Consider the following 19,411-nt stretch of genomic DNA (forward strand, 5'->3'; position numbering starts at 1 on the left):
AAAGTCTACTTCAAAGACTTCGATAAATGTTGTAGAAACTCCAAGTATTTCTTCTAAAATTTTACCAAAAAATTACTTCATTAATACAAGTACTTACAATGGTTGCTCCATAAATAAAACTATTTTTGGTCCCCATGATCTTTTAAAGATCATTGAGCCTATTAATGGCCAAAAAGTTAAAGTTTTATTCGATAATGGCTCTACTCACAAATTTCTTTCTTCTAGATTTGTGCAAAAATTGCAACTCCATATGGTATCCACTTATTAAGTTTATCATGTCCATATGGTACCGAGTTTAGATTTCTCAATCCAGAGGTACCATCAACTTATGAACTTCTGGCTTATGAGCCTTGACCATTGCAATGTCATTCTTGGCATGCCATGGTTTTTTTATAAATATTTCTCTTTATACATTGTTCATAAAGCTCACGTACTCTCTTTTGAACTTGATAATTATTATCATGTGATCAAGGGCTATTTACCCTCTGAAATCATAGAAACTAAAGTACATATAATATCCGCTATGGAACTTAGTAGATGGCCAAAAAGTTAAAGTTTTATTCGATAATGGCTCTACTCACAAATTTCTTTCTTCTAGATTTGTGCAACAATTGCAACTCCATATGGTATCCGCTAATTAAGTTTATCATGTCCATATGGTACTGAGTTTAGATTTCTCAATCCAGAGGTACCGTCAATTTATGAACTTCTAACTTATGAGCCTTGACCATTGCAAATTTATTCTTGGTATGCCATGGTTTTTTTATAAATGTTTCTCTTTATACATTGTTCATAAAGCTCACGTACTCTCTTTTGAACTTGATAATTATTATCATATGATCAAGGGCTATTTACCCTCTGAAATCATAGAAACTAAAGTATATATAATATCCACTTTGAAACTTAGTAGATGTTTTTTCGATCCAAATGTTGTTACTTATATTTGTTTCATTGAAAAAGTTTAATCATTTGATTTGAGATGTAATTCGATTTCTTTTAATAATAGCGTTAACATGAATTCAAATGTGAGTAAATATTTGGATCCAATGCTACACAAATACATTGATGTCTTTCCGCCCTTATGTCTGTTTGAACGAGAAAAAATAAGTTAGTCAAACAATTGTTTAGACTAGTGAGCTCAATCAATGTTTTCAAACATTGAAACAGCTAGTTACCACGGCACTAATGTTGCATATTATTAATCCGAAGAAACATTTTAAGGTTCATATGGATATGAGTGATTATGCTATGGGAAGTGTTATTTATGAGGACCGCCATCCCATCGTATTTGAGAGTTGTAAGCTCACCAATGCACAAACCCAATACACCGCCAAAGAGAAGAAACTATTGGTGATCATCCATGTGCTTAAAATATGGCGTCATTATTTATACGACTCCCAATTTATTCTTCGAACTGACCACCATTCGCTAAAATACATTTGTGATCGCAACCCAATCTTCGAGGCCACAAGGCAAGATGGGTGGAGCTTATACAAGAATTTGACTTTAAAATTAATTATAGGGTGGAGCTTATACAAGAATTTGACTTTAAAATTAATTATAGAAAGACTGCAACTAATATGATCATTGATGCCCTTAGTCACATACCAAAGTTAATATCCTATCATTCTCTGAAATTTCCATTTATTTCTATCTTACTTTGAAAGGGCGTTCCCAAAATGATCTTCACTTAGTGCATGGTAACCGCGAAATGCATTTCGCAACTCGCTATCACTAAAACGTAAAACACCTAAAACGCCTAAAACATTTCACTGAAACATAGAACGCCTTGAGTGAAACAGTTGACTAAACATGATTTTTAAAGTGGAACAAAATATATATTTTCTTGCTTTTTTGAGATTTTTGGAAACTCTATATATAGGATACACATCATTTGTTGATATGAAAGGATTCACACAATATAAATGTTTAAATTTCACAGTTACCTTACTTTAGTAAGATTTGGCAAGTAGTTCAAGATCTAGTAGGTCTAGGATGCTTTGGTGGTCCAGACGCCCAAAAGCTGGCTACTAAGAAAAAGATGACGGAAAAGTATTTCATTCATAATGGATTACTTTTTAAACAAGCCAAACTGTGTATCCAATGATAAGCATATTAGGAAGAAAACTTTACACGAGTATCATGATGCACAAAATGCTAGTGGACACCCTAGTGTACCAACTTTGGCCTTGGTTACTCACTACTTTTACTAGCTACACATTAAGATTATGGTTGAGTCTTATGTATGTGAGTATCCACAGTGTCAACTTAATAAAGATAAATGGCACACTCAAGCAATGATGTTACATTCTTTACAAATTCCTGATAGAAAGTGAAGTAGCATTTCTATGGATTTTGTAGTAGGATTACCATGCACAATCGAGGTCATGACACAATATGTATTATGATCAATCAAATGCCAAAAATGGCCTAATTTGACCCTACAAAGACAACCCTAAAAAGCCACGAGTTGGCTGGTCTCTTGGGTGAATATCTTTATAGACTTTATGATTTGCCCGACGAAATAGTCAAAATCAATGAGCAAGATTCTAAGTTTACTAGCCGTTTCTTGCAACTAATTTTCCAAAAACTAGAGACTCGATTGTCCATGTCATTCTCGAAGCATCCTCAAACCAATGGACAAGCCAAAAGAAGAAAGCAAACCATGGCGAGCATACTATGTGCATATATCTCCCATCGACAATCTAATTGGAAGTGTTCCCTCCCTCAAATTGAGTTTGCTTATAATAGTGATAAGCATTCGCCTACTGATTATAGCCCGTTTATACTTACGTGTGGTTATGAGCCGAAACCACTAATTGCCATTGAGCTCAAGGGAGTGAAAAATTAAAATACAATCTGTGGTTGACTTTCTCTACGATATACAAAAGATATTAACAATTGCAAGGAAAAGCATTTAAACCACCTAAAACCATGCCACGTTTTATGCTAACCAACATCATACTTCTTGAGAGCTCCAGAAGGGCATGTGAGTTTACCTTTAAGTCTCAAAGGACTTTCATTCAATGACTTTGGGCAAGTGTTGTTGTGGCCCTTTCCAAATCACTAGTAGAGTATCTTAAAGGCTAGATTTACCATTGAAAATCCGAGTTCAGCTTATGTTCCACATTAGTCCTATAATTAGGACAAGTTCAACTAATTGTTGCAATTGAGAAAATCCCGCGACTCAAAAATATTGACCGCTATATTCCACTCAAACCTAAATTAATTCTCAACCTTAGGACTAAACATCCTTGTATGGCCATTTATCCCAAGTATTTGGTCAAGTGGGAAAACTACCCAGAGGCAGAGACTATTTGGGGGTCGATATATTCATTTGAACGATTGTTTTTCTCACTTTATTCTAGAGGATATTGCTGAGAATAGCAATCGTTCATAAGGGGAAAGTGCTATATCCTTGGGCATCCAGATGGTGCTAGTAGCATTGGTCAAAGTGATCATGAAGTGACTTAGTATGGATGTTAAGGACGCATTGGAGTTGTTGAGAAACACTTCTTCAGTTTGCACGCTTCATTTAGGGTTTCGCACTGACAATCCCAAAAAGGGCTAATGTCCACATTTTGGCCACTTTTTCAATGGGCACCCACAAAGTAGCACACCTAGACAGCTTACGACTATAAATAGGCATTCACTTCATTCATTCTTCGCTTCCACCACCCCACCACTCTTTAGTCATTCTTCACCCCTCTTCCTCCATCATCAGATATCCATCATCTCTCATCAGCCCCTACTTAAGAGGACATTGTAGTTCGTGGCTTGTGGCTACCTTCACCCTTCCTCTTCTGCTTCAAACGCCTTGTTCTAGCATCAAGCCTTGCATTTGGAGCATCTTTCACCCGGCGTCACCATCTCCTTGCCTAGCGTCATCATCTCCAGCTTGGAGTCTGCATCCTAGCCTCCTCTGGAGACAATCTACATCACCAAGCGTCAATGATTTCATCATTCGTCTATCACACGGACTGCTAGGACCTGTGTTTTTGCCGTCTAGCTTCTCTTCCATCACCTGCATCATTCGTCTATCACAAGGGTTGTTGGGACCTACGTTTTTGCAGCTTCGCTCCTCCTCCATCACCTAGTGTCACTCATCTGTCATAGGGGTTGTTGGGACCTGGGTTTTTGTAGCCTCGCTTCTCCTCCATCACCTAGCGTCACTTGTCTATCTCACAGAGGTTGCTAGGAACTACATTTTTGCAGCCCAGTTCATTGTCCATCATCTAGCGTTATCATTATCCACCTGGCGTCAACATTTGGGCTGTTCTCCCTACGTTTGACAACTCAGACACTCTAGAATTTGCATTTTGCTACCCATGTCACTTTTGGGTATCAAAGGACTGCAATTCACTCCCTCGACAACTGGTGATTATGTTCCACATCTCTGACGGCATTAGAGGACTATGGTCTGCTCCCTCGACGGTTGTCTTTCACCTTCTAGTGGTTACTTCGATAGCCCACTACCTGGAGGATTGCGTTTCGCTCCCTTTACTATGCAGATTTCCCACAAGTGATGCCACCTGATTTAGACAGGACAGTGCGGTTATCTTTTAAGCTTTAGCTCCGCTGTATTAGCTTTTCTTCTCATGGCATGATTCAATGCATCATTATCATGTTCTTCTTGTGTTTCAAAGTTTCTCTTCTCTCTCAGTATTTGCCATACGCACTCTATGTTACTCTCCGCAAAACCTACTCTCTCTCTACACTATCACTTTTTTGGACATGGTATCAGAGCATACATGTTATTCTTTACAAGAGTTATAGTCCACTAGTTCTTGGATATAGTTCTTTGCATATTCCAAAAAGTTGGTTTCAAGCTTGGCTATAGTTGTTGAAGTTACATCCTTATATGTTTACTTTGATGATACACATTTTGAATTTCAAAGTTAAGAGTTAAAATTTATTGATCTTTTAAATATATTTTGAATTTTTTATTGTCATCCTGATCCGCATCTCCTATTTTTTATCATCTCTATTACATCCTCATCCTCATCATCGTCCTTGTCCCCAGTCACTTGTGACTATATTCGCAACTTCCATGATACTCCAAGACAAGACTTGGAGCATGAGACCTTCATGAGCATTACGACACAATAGATTTGACCAATTATGGGTAGTTACATATTTCTCTTATTTGGATATTCATCTTTAATTTATCATTATTATGGCCAATTGGGATATTTGGTGCAAGTGTTTCTCACAAGATCAAGACTAACAAACAAGGGACAAACCCTCACAAAGCCAAGTTACAAGCCAAGGCAAAGACCGCAACTCCAAAGGAAGGTTATTGTGGGGGTAGAGCATAGTTATGCAAAATGGCTTGAAACGACACTTAGAAAGGGGAGAAACTTTGAAACTCACTCAAAATCTCTTGAAACAATTTTCTTGTTGTTTTATAATCCCAAAATGACACTACATGGCATTTCCAACCAAGTCCAAAATGTTTCAAAAAACATTTTCCAAACATAGAAAGTTTACATCGAATGGGATGCAGCATTTATGGTCCAAAAATTGAATGTGTGTGGCCTTTTTAAAAAACACAATCTATTTAGGCCACAAATGTGTTGTTTTGAGTATTGACCAAGTGAAATTGGATATGCCATTTCAATCACAACCTTTTATAAGCAAAAGTGATCCTTTCAATCACAACTTTTCATAAAAGCAAAAGTGATGCTTCCACATGCGACCATTGAAAATGAACACTTAAACTGAAAATCGTAGCTGTGATTTGGTTCCAAGTATATTTTGTCAATCATGATCGGTACTTACAATCATCAATATGACCAATAGAGAATCCAATCTCTCTTTATTCTTTTCTAATGAGTAATTATATTAAACACATGAGAAATACATGAGTCATCACATAGAAGAAAAAGAAACTACCATATGACAAGCAACTAGATCCTCCCTAGGGAGAAGGCCAACATGTTGAATAAGATCTAGCTACCTGTGAAGAAGACCCTTAGATTCAGTAATATGACTTTGAACCCTAGAGGCAGACTTGAAGATGAATGCATTTCAAATGACCCCATTGTGCCAACAGCCCCAAAATCTCAAAAAATTAAACAAGACATTCATGTGTGGTTGCATGGGAGTGGGATATTTCACATTGCCAAAGACCCAATCTGATGGATGCATCAAAGGCCCAACCACAACTCTCCACATGTCAAACAAGAGGGACCAAATTTTCCTAGCTAATGGACAAGAAATAAATCTCTGAAGAGAGGACTCCACAATGGTAGTACAAAAGCAACAATTGCCATTTGAAACATGATGCCTGGAAAGGACCAAGGCAACGGGCAAGCCACCTATCAATGTTCTCCAAATAAAGACTTTGTATTTGAATAAAGTCTTGTTGAGCCACCCTTCCATGACATTTAATTTTCATAATTCCTCAAACTTGCATAGTCCCTAAATAGCATTGGCTTTGGTTATCAATTAATGGCAATCTCTAATCATAAGGTGATATATTTGGTTTACCAAAGTACCCTCTAGGCTCAATCAATCGACAAGGTTCCAATCCGGCCAAGGACAATCTAGATCCAGCGCAAAGAAGGGTGGTTGATCCTACAACTGCATTGAGATCGTGCCCCATAGAGTATAGTATCCATGAGGGATCCAAAAAATCCATTAGATTGTGTGAAAAGATATCAATACACCACGAGCTAATCTCATTTGCAATAGAGAGCAAAACCACACATGCCATCGATTGGACTTGGACCAATCCTCTTGTTTTCCTTCACAAGAAAGTAGGTAGGACACACCCAACAATTCCATCTACCACAAGTTAACACATAATCTATCCTCTATTGGATGCTTCTTCACCTTCTAAAGAACAATCCTCCATGAGCATACCAAATGGGTCAACAAGACCAACAAAGATGTCGAAAACCGGAAATAAATATTGAGCATATGCAAAAACCCTGAATTTTAGTATTACCATGCAAAAGTCCCGATCTTCGAGAGAGAAGCAGATAACAAAGACCCAAGGGTATTGAGCAGCACACATTGCTTGAAAAAGTAACCAACAAAGAGCAACCATGTGAGTCTCAATATCCAAAACAACCCCACTATCCATGCTTTTTGGGATACAAACAGGGTTCTAAGAAATCCACAAAATGGCAGCATACATTGAATCCTTTTTCCACAACATAAAGCGGATATGCCTCGTAATATCATTCAAAGTAGTTCAAGTCCAAAGCAAAAACAACAAAAAATAGGTAAGCATGGACAGGACACACATGAAATGGCCAGGACAACGATTTTCAATAATCCAACTTTGGTTTCAGCTTTTGAGAGATCCATTGCAACAAATGTTTAGGCTAGACTTCTATACCCAAAGGGTAACCTAGATGCCGCACAATATCACCATGTTGAACCATCACACCCTACCACCCCAAGGCCTATAAATCTGATTCAATTCAACTAAGGAGAGATGATTTGGTGGTATTAATATGGAGATCCGAAACTTGCCCAAATGAAGCCCAAACATCCAAAGCCTTATAAAGGTTATGCTTATCGGCTTTCAAATATCATAAAATGTCATCCGTCAATGTCTTCCTAACAAAATGTTGAAGGAAAGTAAAGGATGACCCAGCCAATTGCCCCATCTCAACAAGTTGTGATAACATGAAGAGAACAGGCTGGAGTAGCAAGGTTAAAGAACGAGGGACTTAGTCGGGAGCCTTGTCTGATTAACCCTATAGAAGCAAAAGACTCTACGATACCATCATTCAGCATGACACGAAAATAAGCATCACTGCTAATAGTGTATATCAACTAGGTCATGCGTGGCCCAAAGCCCATGGTCTACATAAGCTCCGTAAGAAAAGACCATTCCAAGTGATCAAAAGCCTTCTCCAAATCCAATTGGACAAAAACAACCTCTAAATAGTGTTGTACATAATCTATGTCCATTTGCACATTCAAAATATTATGCAAAACATTCCTTCCCTTAATGAATCCATACTAATGAGGATGTGCAATACCAAGGAGGTGCTTATGGAGGTGATTTGTTGAGACTTTTTGGAAAAATCTTATACATGATACCCATCAATGAAATCGGTCTCCAATGTTTGAGAATTGAAAGAGAAACAACTTTAGGGATCAACTTGATAACCCCTTTTTTCCAAGTTGCATGCATGCTTGACTCCAAAAAGCCAGACCTACTAACACACGGCTTCTAAAAGTTTTAGAAAAGAAGTTGCATAGGTCTCAAAGAATTCATTGGTTAGGCCATCCCTAACTGAACTTTTATCCTTAGGCAAGTGCAATAAGACATCCATAATCTCATCCACACAAATATCAACCTCTAAGCATGGATTTCAAGTGAAACCTAATCTTTGACCAAGGCATAATATATCAAATGATACACGTTATGAATCAATTGTTCAAAAGAGACATTGCCCACAAATGGAAAGTCAAGTAAAAATCTATCAAACCGATGTCCCGTATAACCATTAAAGAATGTATGACTCAAATAGGAGGAATTAAAGCACAAAGGAAGTCTACCCAAAAAATGTGCAAAGGGTGTAATGTAATCTCAAGGCATATCAAACTGCAAAGGAAAGTGATCCAATGAAGCATATCGTTGCCATACTCTCGTCTCCAAAATCTCTAGTAAAAAAGCACTCTCGTGCATAACATATATACAATCCAATCGAGACCATGTCTCCGTCTGTTAGGTCAAATGAAAAGTAAACCCTAAGGGCAATGGACAAAGCCAAGGCCAAAGATCCTATTTGAGAGTGGCCAAAGCAAAATCATCCTAAGCACAACCCTCTGGTGCATCCATCACTGACTACTCAGAGGTAGACTACAAAGGGTCAATACACATACCGAAGTCACCCATTAGTAGGCCTAGTCTACCAAGAGACGAGCATGCTTTCAAGTGATCCCATAAATCATGACAATGCAAGGAATCATTCTTTTGCATAAACCCCAACCAGCCAAAAAACTTCACCCTCAAACGTGATTTCAATTACTAAAAATTTACCCAAACACATCTTTCTTTAAATGCATCAATTGAAATTTCTCATGAACCATCATGAAGACACTAGAGTAATGCATCACAATGCCCCCAACATTAAACAATTGAAACCCATAGTGATCCAAAATTCTACAAACACATAATACATCCGGACTATTCTCATGCAAAATGAGCCACATTTCACGCTTCTTGCTACAAGAGCAATCCCACAAACATTCCAAGTCGCAATCTTCATCGGTCAACAAAAGAGAATCAAGGTTGAGGCTGATTCTGCCTTGATTTAACACTCTTTGCCAACATCTCCAATATCCCATCGTCCAAAAAAATCTACCCAACACTGTGATGCATTCTATCCTTGACAGTCACACTTGGCAATAGAGGGATTATCCCCAAACTTAAGAGCCAATCTTGAATAGCAACAATCCCAGAAAGTAATCACCTTGCCTTTTCTATCAAAGGCAAGACAAGCTGGCACATCCCTAGAATGATCAGCAAACGCTTTAGCATTTCTTGCCTCCGCTGACAAGAAGGGATCGCTCCAAAAGCAATCCGATCACAAGAAGGCTTATCCTTCCTTCACACATGTACTAAGGGATCTTGAGAACTTGTAGGTTGTGTGCATGGTAGTTGGCAACTCAACCTCAACCTTTTTCCCTTTCTTTACATAAACATCAACCCAACCAAATTCAAACTAATCCAAGGCTTGCATGGGCTGTTTTCCTTTATCCATATTCTTATGCACAAGGGACTCATCAGCAGCAAGATCCTTGACCACCATATCTACCCAGCAAACAACAGGAGCAACATAGGCATCCAGTTTTCCTACACACTCTACAATAAAATGACTCAATTTTCCACAAGAAAACTAATCATCTGCACAAGTGCCTCATTTTAGACAAAAGAGCAATGGATCCATGCCCTAACAATTCAAATGCAAACAATTGGGCCTTTTACGAGAAGTATCCCACAACATGCACATGTTGATTTCAATTTGCTACCCTCCTTGAGGGGGGGAACCAAAACATTGCCAGTCATCATAGCATCCTTTAATAACAGCCAATACAGTGTAGGACAGCCTTCAACTTCCACCCAAATTGGGCAATCTTGTTGAAGCAAACATTGAAAATCTGCCATCAATCTCGATGGCACAACATACACTAGCTAGCAATCAAAAACCAAAGGCAGCCTTGATAGGATTGCATCACAATTCTTAGATGGTTTTAGCAGTACCTCATAGAAACCCCTTGGTACCAAAAAAATTAGGTCTACACATTATTCCGCAACAACGAATACAACCACCGATGCATCCAAGAAAGCATAGGAATCTAGCCCTTGAAAAAGAGAATGACACCCCTCTCATAAAAACTCAAAAAACAATGCAGCACTACCTCAATGTCCACATGAGCATCCAAAACATGATCCTTATCGATGTCAATGAAACCAGCCTCCCTCCTCAAAGAGGATGGTGATGACCTGATTTAACAATAATTATAGAAAGCATAAAATTCACATAACTGAAAATGCAAATGTAACCACTTTAATCTTGAATAATGGACAGCTTGTTCACCCAAAACTAACACTCCTTACGGTATTTCTTTTAACTTTTATTACAAATGGATTGAGTACAATTGAGGTCCTCTGATTTTTCCCACTAATCCAAAACTGACCAACTAGTCTCCAAACCAATTTGCCCCTTGGTTTGCTTGGGGATTGACCTTCACCTTGCTCCTTGAAAGACAAAATCAATCCCATATCCGATATTGGTTGGATGGCTTTTTGAATCTCCCTGAAATTCTTCAATTTCAGTCATGCTAGAATTCAAGTCCTAGGCCCTCGATTCTTAGCACACATCTTGAGGTGACTGTCAAACCCTTTACAACAAAGATTGACTGAAATCTCTTCCTCTAATGACTCAATAAGCTGGATTTTGCTGAGGTAACTTGAGAGATGATTGTTGTAGGATGAGAGAGAATGTTGTGGAGAAAGAAATGTCAAAATTTCATTGCAAAAAATGCTAAAAAACTACTACTCCCCTACTCAAACAACAATAGAAGCTATCACCTACAGCTTACGACCACCAAAAAGACTGTTGCCCCCCTTCTCTATGCTATTACCTACACCAGAAGGTGCCTTGAGCTATTGTCACCTACTCCTGGAGGGCTCCAAACTATTGCCACCTACTATAGGAATGGTCCCTAGTGGCTGCAAATCACATCTGCAACATCTCCTTGCTCTCTAACAACCTTCTTCTCTCTCAAAATAGCTCCAATAGACTTTTACCAACCCCCAAAAACGTTTTTCGCACTTGCATGGGCAAGTTTTGCCAAGTGACTGCCTTCTAATCTCATTTTTCAGCATTATCCAACTTACTAAACTAATTTTCAAAAGATAAATTCTGAAAATTAGTTTAATCGTTATTCAAGTATCTATAAAAAAATTCCACCAATCAATAATTAAATTGGCTAGACCCAAATCTAACACCACTAACCCTTAGATTAGCTTTAGTTAATTAATTAATGTCAAGCCTCTAATGTCACCATTGACATTAGTGACCAATAAATTGGTCTAGGCTCAAATCTAACACTACGTACCACCTAGTACTTGTTAGGCATAACTTATTACAACTTTTGCCTTTAACACTAACTGATATATTAGGCTCTTCGATCCCACTTTGTGAAATAATTAACTTGAATCTCACATGTGCAAGTCACATTAGCACATTTAATTAACTTTTAATCAAATTCTAAGCAAATCAATAAAATTTCACGACCTCATGATAAACCACCTACTTGAAATCCTTTCAATTGTCCTCGATTGCATTGTATTGTGCCAAAGTATCCATTGCGACTACTGAAAATACATCTCCACATCATAGTCAAACAACGTATGCACTTATTGCTTAACCAAGCCCATTTTCTCCACATGTGAAGTTTCAATCACTTAAACCAGTTACAATCCATATACATGAATCATAACCCCTATTAGAACCATAAGAAATGCATCCATATACCAAAATCCAACATTGTTCTAATCACTAAGGCATTCTAATGCATAAATTAAGCATAAACACCACCTCATTGCAATGATGTACGACATGATAGTCATATTAAGCATACATCAATTGCAAACCACATGTAACTTATGCAATTGTACTTCTCTTGTATCACTTGCAAATGTATATTGCATACCATCCATGTATCCCATACATGCTTTGCAAATGCACATCACATCCAAATATACATTCCATGTATTCTATACATGCTAACAATCTTGCAAATGTATAGTGTCAGAATCTAGGTGCAAACCATACCATATGTATACCGACTCAGAGTGACTAGTACACTAAATAGTGATCCCAATGGCAAAAACATTGTCAATATACAATACCCTGGATGCAAGCCAAGTATATCCGAGATTCATTACATAATTTAGCTACCCATAACTAGGTAGTGAAGATGCAACCTCCCCATTGAGTATCAAGCAATACTCTCGAACCAAAATTGGCTCTAACCAAAACACATCAAGATAAAGTGCATCACTAAGGATAATCTACCAAGTCACCCTTCTCCATCCATTGCATCCATCGTAGGTGAAACAATGCTGAAGCTTTACGAAAAAGCACATGCATACTTTTACCTCTAACTTAACTTGCCTCAAATCCTCCACTAGGTTCTAGGCCTTTTTTTCTCAAGCATTGTGATGATTTATACTTTCACATTGCTGCTACTCCAACTTAACTAATATGCAACATTACATCCAGTTGACTAGCCCCTTATGTGTACCTGACATGCTAGGAGCATCAAATCCATTAGAAAACATTCTTGTTTGCATACCTCAAATCCTCCACTAGGTTCTAGGCATTTTTCCTTCTCAAGCATTGTGATGGTTTATACTTTCACATTGCTGCTGTTCCAACTTAACTAATATACAACATTGCATCTAGCTAACTATCCCCTCATATGTACTTGACATGCTAGGAGCATCAAATCCATTAGAAAACATTCTTGTTTCTATACTTTAAAACATTGTAATGTGATTATGCATGGGAATTCACACACTACTAGCCATATCAAGATATATTTTCCAATACAATGCATATATTACTAGCTAGATTTCCCTCATGACCAGCACTATATGGAGCACTTGCATGACAAGAATTAATACTAAAACCAGCATTTCTCCTCAGATAGGGTGGTTCTAACCTGATTTAACACTCATTACAACAAGTATTTAATTCATATAAAGTAAAAATACACACTTTACCGCTTTGATCTCGAACAATGGACAGCCTATTGGCCCCAAAACTAGCACTCCTTAAGGTATTTCTTTAGCTTTTATTACGAATGGATGCAATACAACTGAGATTGTCTAACCTCCTCCGCTAATCCAAGTGCCACTCGCTATCAAAACTGACTAGCAAGCCTCCTAACCAATTTGACCCTTGGTTTGCTCAAGAATTGGCCTTCACCCTACTCCTTGAAAGACAAATTTAGTCCCAAATCTGAGATTGATCAGCTGGCCTCTTGAATCTCCTTGAAATTTCTCAATTTCAGCTCCTAGAATTTAAGTCCTAAGCCCTCAATTCTGAGCACGTATCCCAAGGTGGCCATTAAACCCTAGTTTTTGCTATAAATTAGGGTTTACAGCAGAGATTGACTGAAATCTCTTTCTCTGATGATTGCTATCATCCATCAATTTAGGCTCACATTTGAGATGACTGAACTAGATCCATTACATGATTTTCTTCATACAGTCATTGTTCAACATGAAAAAAAAATTATTGGGAGTTAATGTCCACACTTAGCACACCTAGAGTACAAGTCAATGCCTACTCCCATGGATCCCCACAGCCAATTATGTATTGCCAATGGTTCTAAGTTTGTGGATGCTACTACCTACCTCCAAGCAAGTATTGGCTCTATGCCATACTCAGCCAGACCCACCCTAGAAATCCCATGTTCTATGAGTGTGTCACAAGGATGTGAAGTTTTAACTCGATGCTCTTTGGACACTTAAGTTGGGGTACTTAAGTTGTGCACATGTAAGATAAGTTAAACGTGTGTCATGATGACAAACCTAGCTTTGATAGTGAGGAACTTTGGCAAGAGTTGTTGTGTATAAGTGCCAAAGGGATACCTAGGGCAGAACTTGGTCATGAAAATTCCCTAGAAAATGACTTTAGTGTCATGGGGGTTAGGTATTTAAATGATTTAATGTCCTAGATTAAGGTTCATGAAAAGTTTCACTACTTTCGAGTTCAAAGACATTAGAAATTTAAAATTGAGGCTAGGCATGGCTAAAGTTTAGGCTTGGACATGTATTTTCCCAATTAAATTAGTTATGGGGCGAAAATTAAGCATAGAAGCCGAGCTTGCATGGGCAGATTTGACACTTGGCAGTTGTCTAAGTTTGGGTACCATGCAAGGCACTATGACATTGTTTGGGGCAGATCAAAGGCTAGAGAGATCAGTTATGGGCATAGAGAATTCTTGTGGCACCATGGAAGTGGGGCAACCTGTCCTAAGGGTGATTCTAGAGCCCTCAAATCAGCTGGTAATTGCACATGCGCAATAGAATACAAGCAACAATTTTCTTCTGCACATCATTGGGAGGTAGCAGCAGAAGAGGGGGGCTCATCAACCAGGTTTCTGTTTTACCACCCTTTCAAAGCTGTTGGCACCTCTTGTTTAAGAGAAGATCCAGCAGACAGTGATTGCTCCACCTCAAGTATGTTCCTCTAACCAAGACAATGTGGTTAATGTCTTGACCAAGACTTAACGCTTGACCTCAGAACAGTCTTTATTAGGGACTTTCAAGAGTTGGGACTGAACCCGCACAAATTTAGAATTCGAGATAGAGCCTTCTTGCCACACCCACTTTGTAAAGCATGTCTCACTTTTTGGCACACTCACTGAAAGTCGTCTCCCTTCAGTCATGTATGTACTTCATATTTACTCTCATTTTATCATGACATGTAGAGTTTCCCCTCCTGAGAATTGAAACGTTTATATCCAACAAACGGTAGAAGAAACCTCTGAATGTTAAACATATACCACACATTCATTTCCAAAGAGGTCTTCAGAAAACACCAGGAAGAGCGTGGCACAGCCAGCATTACAAATATATGACCTCAACCTCAAACAGTACACCTCTATCCCTTCTTTGAGATTAACCTAAAGAGATACCAGGCAGGTCAATTGCTAAAATTGTCTACAGACAAGAAAACTAGGATAAGCTTAGCACATCTGTCAGCTCCTGACACTCAAAAATAATCAGGTGGCAAACACAAACATTCTAAGATTGGTAACATTCCATAATTGAAGCATTTGAACTCACTGCTCTATGATGCAAGCGAACACCCATTTGTGGGGAAAGGTTTTCTGCTTCCAATGGTTGAGCTTTGCTGACAGATGGCACTGGAGCAGAAGAGGGCTCTTTGTTGGGAGAAGAATCAGATCCATCACTAGCATCGCTTGCTGTTGGACTCTTCTGCTCAGTGGTTTGGCGGGCTTTAGCAGCAGCCAATGCCGCACTTATAGCCTCAGCTTCAGCAGCAGATGCTTCAACCAATGACTCCACACTTTTATTTCCTCTCCTGTTGCAAATAAGAATATACTATAATTAACTCACTTCCAAACACTTGAAATTTTGCCAATATCTTGCATCAAAGACATACCGATGATGACCATGTAGCAAAGCATTCTCTGAACTTATATCCATTGATATATCACCATTAACAGGAGCAGCTACAGGAGTTCCCAAAACCACAGAGCCATTTGAGACTGGGTCTGATTGAGATGCTCTCACAAGGCCATCCATGTAAGGAGGGTGACCAGTTACATTTGCAGTCACAGGCTGCCCATTGGTATTTGAAGCAGTTGCTACAGCAGCATGTAAAGCTGTACTAGTAGTTGCAACTGCTGCAGGATCCTCTGACACCAAAAGATCATCTAGCAGTTCACCTAAACCATTAAAAACATAAAACTCAACAAATTTGATAGATATATACAAAGATTGCATCATTACATCATCAAAAACCCAGGACCAAGAAGCCTTGGTCCATTGGCCGAGCTTTCTTACAGATTTAAACTCATGGATGAAGAGAATCCGTGCAGAAGAGTCTGTGTTTGATTGGACATACGTTCAAAAAATATGCATGAATTGATCCAACAACTTCAAACAGAATTTGAATTTCAGGTTTGAGATTTTTTCAATTGGCCTTTTAAATCCTACAATCATGAAATAAAATGCAGTGTGTTCAATGTGATTACCCACTTGCAATCCATATCCGAAGAAATGTGTTTTTTCTTTAGGTGGTGGTGGTGGTTTTTTTTGTTTTTTTTTTTTCTTTTGTGGGGATTGGGGGGTGTGTTGGTGGTGGTGTGCGGGTGTGCTTTTGTTGGTTGGTGGTGGGTGTGGTAGTGTGCATGGCAATGCAGGTAAGATTGCATCAAATGCACCACAAGAGAATTAACACGAAAATTTTAAAAAGTTATGCTGCTTCCTTCTTTCTTACAACTTCAGGATTCTTAGTAGGTTCATTATGCAAATGGCCAACCCATCATTCAGTACAAACTTGCTCGACTTGGAAACCAGAAGCATCAGTTCGCACTTTACAGATTCTGGTCTGCCGGCTTTAAACAGTCTATATTTGAAAGTGGTCAAGTTACTAAATTTTGACTTCAAATTTGGAAAGGACCCAGTTAGAATGGACAGATGGAGCACATTGCTTGAATTTGAACAGGTAAATGACCAACTTTGGATGTTTAGGTCTAATGTCACCTAGATTTTGGATGCTCCTCTGGTCTTCCAAGATCAAGAGTCAAACCAGGGAACTGCCCGAAATATCATGAAACATTCTGGGGGGTAACGTTTTGAGCCAGGTCCCTGTAGGGATTTTCAAAATGCTCACAGGTTTACCCCAACTTAATAAATCTGCTAACTAGGAACAAAAAAATTGGAGGGGAAGAGAGAAGAGAGACTGAAAAGAGATGGAAAGGATGGTATGTGTAAACAGCAGCATAAGTGCAGACAACATTTACAGTATAGAAAATGGCCATGAATGTCAACATTCGCTACCCAAAAAAACAATGCATGTGTGAAAGCTCCAGGTATACACTCACTAATACAATCAAGTGTGTGCTTCTATCAAACAGATTCAAAACCGCACTACAGCTCTAAACAAGCAGGTATTGATGAAACATAATTTCATAGTCAAGAATAATTATGCATGGTATCCCTCCCTTAAACATGAAGACGACAAGACCACAGTGGTCAACTCTATCTCCTCAATATGTAGATGGTGTGTGTGAAAGCAAAGAGTGTTCATTAAAGAGATCTAGTGAAACACATTCTTTATGACCATGACGTCTCAGTTCACTAAACAGACCTAGTGAAACAATTTCTTCATGACAGTGACATCCCAGTTGGCATCTTTGTAATCCGGAGTGGGGAAAGAGAACCTGGATACTACCCCCAGTGGACTTCTACAGCAGAGGTGCCCGACAGCTTAGTAACAGCAAAAGAAAAGTGTGTTTGGCAGTGCAGATGAAGAAAATGGTTGAGAGCTAGAATGATCTGATCAGTGGCAAACTCCCATTCTGTACGAGAGAAAACCACAGGCATTCTTTCTTCTATAGTACAAAGGAAAAAAATTTGTCTACCATTTGGGACACCCTCTCTCTTTCAAAGCCATCAGCAACATATTGAGGTGACACATTACCTCCTCGAAGCCCACCATATATGAATATCAAATCCGAGACAGAAGCTGCAGCATGCCGACACCGTCTGGTTAGCTCACTAGAAGCATCCCCTCCAGCAGCATCTGCACTGTATCTGCCTGTGCGTGGGCTTGTTACCACTCCTTTACGATCCAACCAGACTCCAGCAGCAGTATCAAGCACTGAAACAAGATAATGACTAATACTAGTCAATAGTTGAAGGTGCATTAGATATCCTCAACTTCAAAAAATGCTATAATCTGAGAACTAAGCAGTTTAACCTGCGACACTAGAAGCATCCTCTACCATTCTGCCACCCCCAAGAGCTCCTCCAGAAACATGAAGCCTTGCATTAACAAAGACCTGGAATGTAGGGCTGGATCCCATGAAAATACTGCAGCACTCCTTAAATACAGCAACTAAAAATATATACTTATATGGTATTAAGCTGTTAATTTACTTACAGCAGCATGCTGATAACGAGGAGATGGAGATATACCAGGGGCCATTGCCCATTCCCACCGACCATCTCGATGCTTTGCAAGACCATATGCATTGGCAATGGGCTACAACCACCACCATAAAACATACTTTTTATGTTTTATGTAGCTGTACTTTAGACCTTTCTAACAAAATTCTATACAATGGACCTATAAGTTTGAGCGACCCTATTCACAAGGCCATTCAAATGATGAAAGTAATATTGATATCTCTGCAACAGAACTAAGTTCAAAAACCAAATGAATTAAAGTTTATCAACAAAATGCAGCACCTGTTGCAATTTTATTTTAGACAACAGACCAATTTAACTGCATGGATTTAACTTCCTAGTAACCTTGAAAACCAGAAACAAGTATATAACTTCCAGGTCTTCCTCCTACAATCAACAAGAACACTATATGGCCTTGTCTTATTGTGGTAAGAAAACCACAAAGAAATCCTATGCACTTATATATACATGCTGTCAACATGATTAAGAAAGAATGTCAAGTCATCTGTTTAACTCACCACACTGGCTGCATCACGCCCCCCACATAATAGGAGGAGGCCATCTCCTCTGGCACTTGCTGTGGCATACCTGAATGGCCACAGATGAATTAAACAGTCATGGCACCAAAAAAAATAAGGCACCAAAACCTAATGATGTCAACAACTATTAGAATCAGAACTAACTCAAATCAGCTCAACCCTCAAAGCCAGCCCATAAACAATCAATCACATGTCATCTACCAATAGCCATACTTCAATGACCTTCATAAAGGAAGCATTTGTCAACCAATTCAACTCCAATCACATGTCATCTACCAATAGCCATACTTCAATGACCTTCATAAAGGAAGCATTTGTCAACCAATTCAACTCATTAGTTTGCTATCTGACATCTCTCAGCTTTTCTTGGAAGCTTTGGAAATGTCCAGATGTTCCCTGAGAATCAGACTTGAAAAGCTAAGTACACTTTACTAAGTATCAATATTTGTGACTCATGGACTCAATTCAATGACTTCAGCAACAGAATTGAAAGAAAGGCATCAACTCTGAAAAGATCTACAGAGCAAGAAGGCTGCTTTACTCTCTCCAGCATACATGCAAGGAGGTGGACCTTCACCCTCAGGCTCTAGCCTTCTCCATTCATATGGCTTCGATGCTGTATCAAGGGCCCATACATCTGCCAAAGGGCGCCTTCCTGTAG

The 19,411-nt window shown here is 38.8% G+C and overlaps 1 protein-coding gene across 2 annotated transcripts in view; it reads right to left on the minus strand.

Moving 5' to 3' along the window:
• Window positions 1–19,411, minus strand: part of LOC148009616 (serine/threonine-protein phosphatase BSL2 homolog) — a 70,888-nt gene that overhangs the window by 30,245 nt on the left and 21,232 nt on the right. For both annotated transcript variants that reach the window (XM_087672942.1, XM_087672941.1), the window contains exons 6-12: window positions 19,306–19,405; window positions 18,730–18,799; window positions 18,186–18,287; window positions 18,003–18,084; window positions 17,724–17,903; window positions 15,678–15,963; window positions 15,338–15,596 (exon numbers count right to left, since the gene is read on the minus strand). In XM_087672942.1, the coding sequence (XP_087529068.1) occupies window positions 15,338–15,596; window positions 15,678–15,963; window positions 17,724–17,903; window positions 18,003–18,084; window positions 18,186–18,287; window positions 18,730–18,799; window positions 19,306–19,405 (1,079 nt within the window). The remainder of the gene's footprint in view (window positions 1–15,337; window positions 15,597–15,677; window positions 15,964–17,723; window positions 17,904–18,002; window positions 18,085–18,185; window positions 18,288–18,729; window positions 18,800–19,305; window positions 19,406–19,411) is intronic.

This window comes from Lygodium microphyllum, chromosome 30, assembly GCF_053477565.2.
Source record: "Lygodium microphyllum isolate KBCC chromosome 30, Lygodium_microphyllum_v1.1.10, whole genome shotgun sequence".
NCBI classification, from domain to species: domain Eukaryota; kingdom Viridiplantae; phylum Streptophyta; class Polypodiopsida; order Schizaeales; family Lygodiaceae; genus Lygodium; species Lygodium microphyllum.